Source organism: Microtus ochrogaster, chromosome 7 (genome assembly GCF_000317375.1).
Source record: "Microtus ochrogaster isolate Prairie Vole_2 chromosome 7, MicOch1.0, whole genome shotgun sequence".
NCBI lineage: Eukaryota > Metazoa > Chordata > Mammalia > Rodentia > Cricetidae > Microtus > Microtus ochrogaster.
Genome location: NC_022014.1, coordinates 63,272,603 through 63,276,582, shown reverse-complemented (window position 1 = coordinate 63,276,582; position 3,980 = coordinate 63,272,603). Strand labels below are relative to the sequence as shown.

General features: G+C 42.1%; 1 protein-coding gene across 1 annotated transcript in view; it reads left to right on the top strand.

Annotated features, from left to right (window-relative positions):
* The window catches only part of Smg8 (SMG8, nonsense mediated mRNA decay factor), an 8,267-nt gene extending 5,072 nt beyond the window's left edge, over positions 1–3,195 (top strand). Inside the window, exons 3-4 of the mRNA XM_005350472.3 lie at positions 479–1,351; positions 2,922–3,195. Of these exons, the coding sequence (XP_005350529.1) occupies positions 479–1,351; positions 2,922–3,119 (1,071 nt within the window). The 3' untranslated portion in view covers positions 3,120–3,195. The remainder of the gene's footprint in view (positions 1–478; positions 1,352–2,921) is intronic.
* Positions 3,196–3,980: the final 785 nt, after the last annotated feature.

The following is a 3,980-nucleotide window of genomic DNA, read 5'->3' as shown; positions in this document are numbered from 1 at the left end:
AAAAAAAAAAAAAACAGAGCCTGCCTCAAAGGAATAACTCACACTGGATTCTTTTGGTATACAAAAGTAGTTCTTGCTACTTCAATAACCAGAAAATTGAATTCACATATCCACTGTCAAAGGAAATAAACAAAAAAAACTGCATGTTCTTTGCTAATACATTGATTGCTAATCCTACTTGTTAGAATAAAGTGTGTGTTGTTACATTTGTTTTGAGACAGACTAGCTCAGGATGGTCTGGAACTTGTCATGTGGCCCAGGCTAGCTAACCTTCTGTTCTGCTTCACTCAGCCCACCCTCCCAAAACTGTGTGATAGGCCTGCACTACCCCCTCTGCTCAGTAACATGTTTGGTGGGTTTTTGGTTTTTGGTTTTTTTGTTGTTGTTGTTTTCTTGGGTTTTTTTTACTTATTTAAGCATACAAAGAAGAATATATTATTTGAAACAAAAAGTTTCCATATCTTTTTTCTCTTTATAGCTTCTGGAAGAAAAGTGTTGTGGAAAGTTGGACCATATCAATTTCCCCGTATTTGAGCCAAGTACTCCAGATCCTGCTCCTGCCAAAAATGAACCATCTCCTGCCCCACCTGACTCAGATGCCGAGAAACTTAAAGAAAAAGAACCGCAAACCCAAGGAGAGAGCACAAGCCTGAGTTTAGCTTTGAGCTTGGGCCAGTCAACAGATAGCCTGGGTACCTACCCAGCTGACCCACAAGCCGGAGGAGACAATCCAGAGGTTCATGGTCAAGGGGAAGTGAAATCTGACAAGAGGCCAAACTTGGTTGATCGGCAGGCATCCACAGTTGAATATCTCCCAGGCATGCTACATTCAAATTGCCCAAAAGGTCTGTTACCCAAATTCTCCAGCTGGTCTTTGGTTAAACTAGGCCCAGCCAAGTCCTACAACTTTCATACAGGTTTGGACCAACAGGGCTTCGTTCCAGGAACAAACTATCTTATGCCTTGGGACATTGTCATCAGGGCTAGAGCTGAAGATGAAGGAGACTTAGACACAAATTCCTGGCCTGCTCCAAATAAAGCTATTCCTGGAAAGAGAAGTGCAGTTGTCGTGGGGCGAGGACGGCGGCGGGATGACATAGCGAGAGCCTTTGTTGGCTTTGAGTATGAAGACTCTCGAGGTCGGAGATTCATGTGCTCAGGGCCTGACAAAGTAATGAAGGTGATGGGAAGTGGACCAAAGGAATCAGCTTTAAAAGCCCTAAACAGTGATATGCCCCTGTACATTCTGTCCTCGTCTCAGGGCAGAGGGCTCAAACCACATTATGCCCAACTTATGAGGCTTTTTGTTGTGGTTCCTGATGCTCCTTTGCAGATTATACTGATGCCACAGGTAAGAAATCAAGCCCTTCCCCTAAACAAACAAAACAATGCTTTTCCCGGGGGGGGGGGTTGTATTTATGGGACAAATCACGTAGCCCACGTTGACTTGGAATTAGATGTATAGTTTTCAATGGCCTTGAATTTCTGATCATCTTGTCTCTACCTCTCAAGTGCTGGGATTTTAGGTGTGTGCCTTTTTCTTTACTAACTGTGCTGTATCCCAAGCCCATGATGCTTATTTAGATATAATGTTTGCCTGTGGTCCAGGCCATCCTGAAGCTCACTCTGTAGTTAAGATAACCTTGAACTTATTATTCTCCTCTCTCTACCTCCTCAGTGCCAGGACGGCAGGGTACACACCCACACCTAGTTTAGGCAGTGCTACGGCTTTCAGTGAAGGTTCTGTGCATGCTAGGCAAGCCCTGTACCAACAGAGCTGTATGTCAAGCCCTCTGTTCTGATCATTTTTATTTATTAATTTATTATTTTGAGTTTTTTGTTGTTGTTGTTGTTGTTTTGAGACAAGCTTTTGCTGGTTATCCTGAACCCCGAAACATAGACTAGGCTGACCTAGAACTCAGAATTCTTCCACCAGATGTGCTCTAGCACTGAGTGGCCTTCCAGCCCCATGTCCACTTGAATATTTTTACTTGCATTTATTTATTTATCTGTCTCTTTATTAATTTGTTGTTTGTGTGCACACTGCTATGCTAGGCCAACCTTCTACCCACTAAGTTACATTTCCAGTACCTCATTTCTTTTAAAGCCAAGATCTTTATCGATATAACTATGACAACCATTAGTAAGAATTTAGTTTAATTCTAGTTTTCCCAACACCTGCTGATTTAGAAGAACAATCAAAACAAAACAAAAATACAAACTAGGGGCTGGAGAGATGGCTCAAAGGTTAAGACCACTGGCTGCTGTTCCAGACATCCTGAGTTCAATTCCCAGCAACCACATGGTGGCTCACAACCATCTGTAATGAGATCTGGTGCCCTCTTCTGGCCTGCAGGGATACATGCAAGCAGAACACTGTATATGTAATAAATATCTTTAAAAAAAAAAAACAATACAAGCTAGGTGAGGTAACTCATGCCTTTAATCCCAGCACTTGGAAGGCAGAGGCCAGTGGATCTCTGAGTTCAAGGTCTACAGAGCAAGTTCCAGGAGAGCTAGGGATACAAAAGAGAGATCCTGTATCCAAATCGAAAAAACCTGGTCAACAGAAAATAGGAAAAAAAAGTAGAGGGCTCACATCTTTAATCCCAGCACTAGGGAGACAGGAGGATCTCCAGGAGTTCAAGGTCAGTCTGGTCTACAGAGGACAGGACAGTCTCTGAAGTTACAGAGAAACCCTGTCTCAAACCCCCTGCCCCTCAGAAAAAAAAGAGAGAGAGAGCAGAGGGAATAAGACACCAAGGGGATTAGGTGAGGACCCAGGAAAGTGCAGCAGCTTCCGCCTTCCTGTTCAGTGTGGCCGCTTCATCTTCAGTGGTTTTTGAACCCATTTTTCACTCATCTTTCGGGTATTTTCTATTGAGAAATCTAAAAGTAATTCTGTTACCTGTGTTTTTCAGGTTCAACCAGGCCCACCACCATGTCCAGTATTTTACCCAGAAAAACAAGAAATCACTCTCCCACCTGATGGCCTTTGGGTTCTGAGATTTCCTTATGCATATGTGACTGAGAGGGGACCTTGTTTCCCCCCTAAGGAGAATGTGCAGCTAATGAGCTACAAGGTGCTCCGTGGAGTCCTGAAAGCAGTGACACAATAGGTTTCCCGCCATCCAGTTCCAGGCTGTAGCTGATGTTCGTCTTGTTTTAATGTGTGTGAGATTTTGTTTTGTTTTGTTTTGTTGTTTTTTTTTTTTTTTTTTTTTTTTTTTTTTTTTTTTTTTTTTCGAGACAGGGTTTCTCTGTGGTTTTGGAGCCTGTCCTGGAACTAGCTCTTGTAGACCAGGCTGGTCTCGAACTCACAGAGATCCGCCTGCCTCTGCCTCCCGAGTGCTGGGATTAAAGGCTTGCGCCACCACCGCCCGGTGAGATTTTGTTTTAAATGTGTGTTCTGTGTTTTCCCAAAACCAAAATGTGTTTTGGCTAGAAGTATTCAGTATTTGGACAATAATTGTTCCATTATTTCATTATGTTGATATTTATTGTAAAATAAATAAAAGTTTGTTGTTCTAGAAAAAAGGATACAAAATGTATAGTTGATATATGTTTTGTTTCATTGTCCACAATATAAGGCATATTTTCATCATAATTTAGTGTTTCATCTTTCTGATGAAATGATGTGTCAGTTGGGATATTCCTTATATTCTTTTCTCTCTCTCTCTCACTTCTCTTTTCTTTTTTTGTTTTTTGTTTTTTGTTTTTTGAGACAGGGTTTAGTCCTGGCTGTCCTGGAACTCACTCTGTAGAGGAGGCAGGCTTCAAACTCATAGATCATCTGCCTCTGCTTCCAGAGTTCTGGGATTAAAGGTGTATACCACTATACCTGACCTATTTATTTACTATATGTATGAGTGTTTTGCCTGCATGTATGTACATATACTACACGCATGCATGGTGCCCACTGAGGTCAGAAGAGGACATTGGATATCTTGGAAGTGAACCACCATGTGGTTATAGGAACT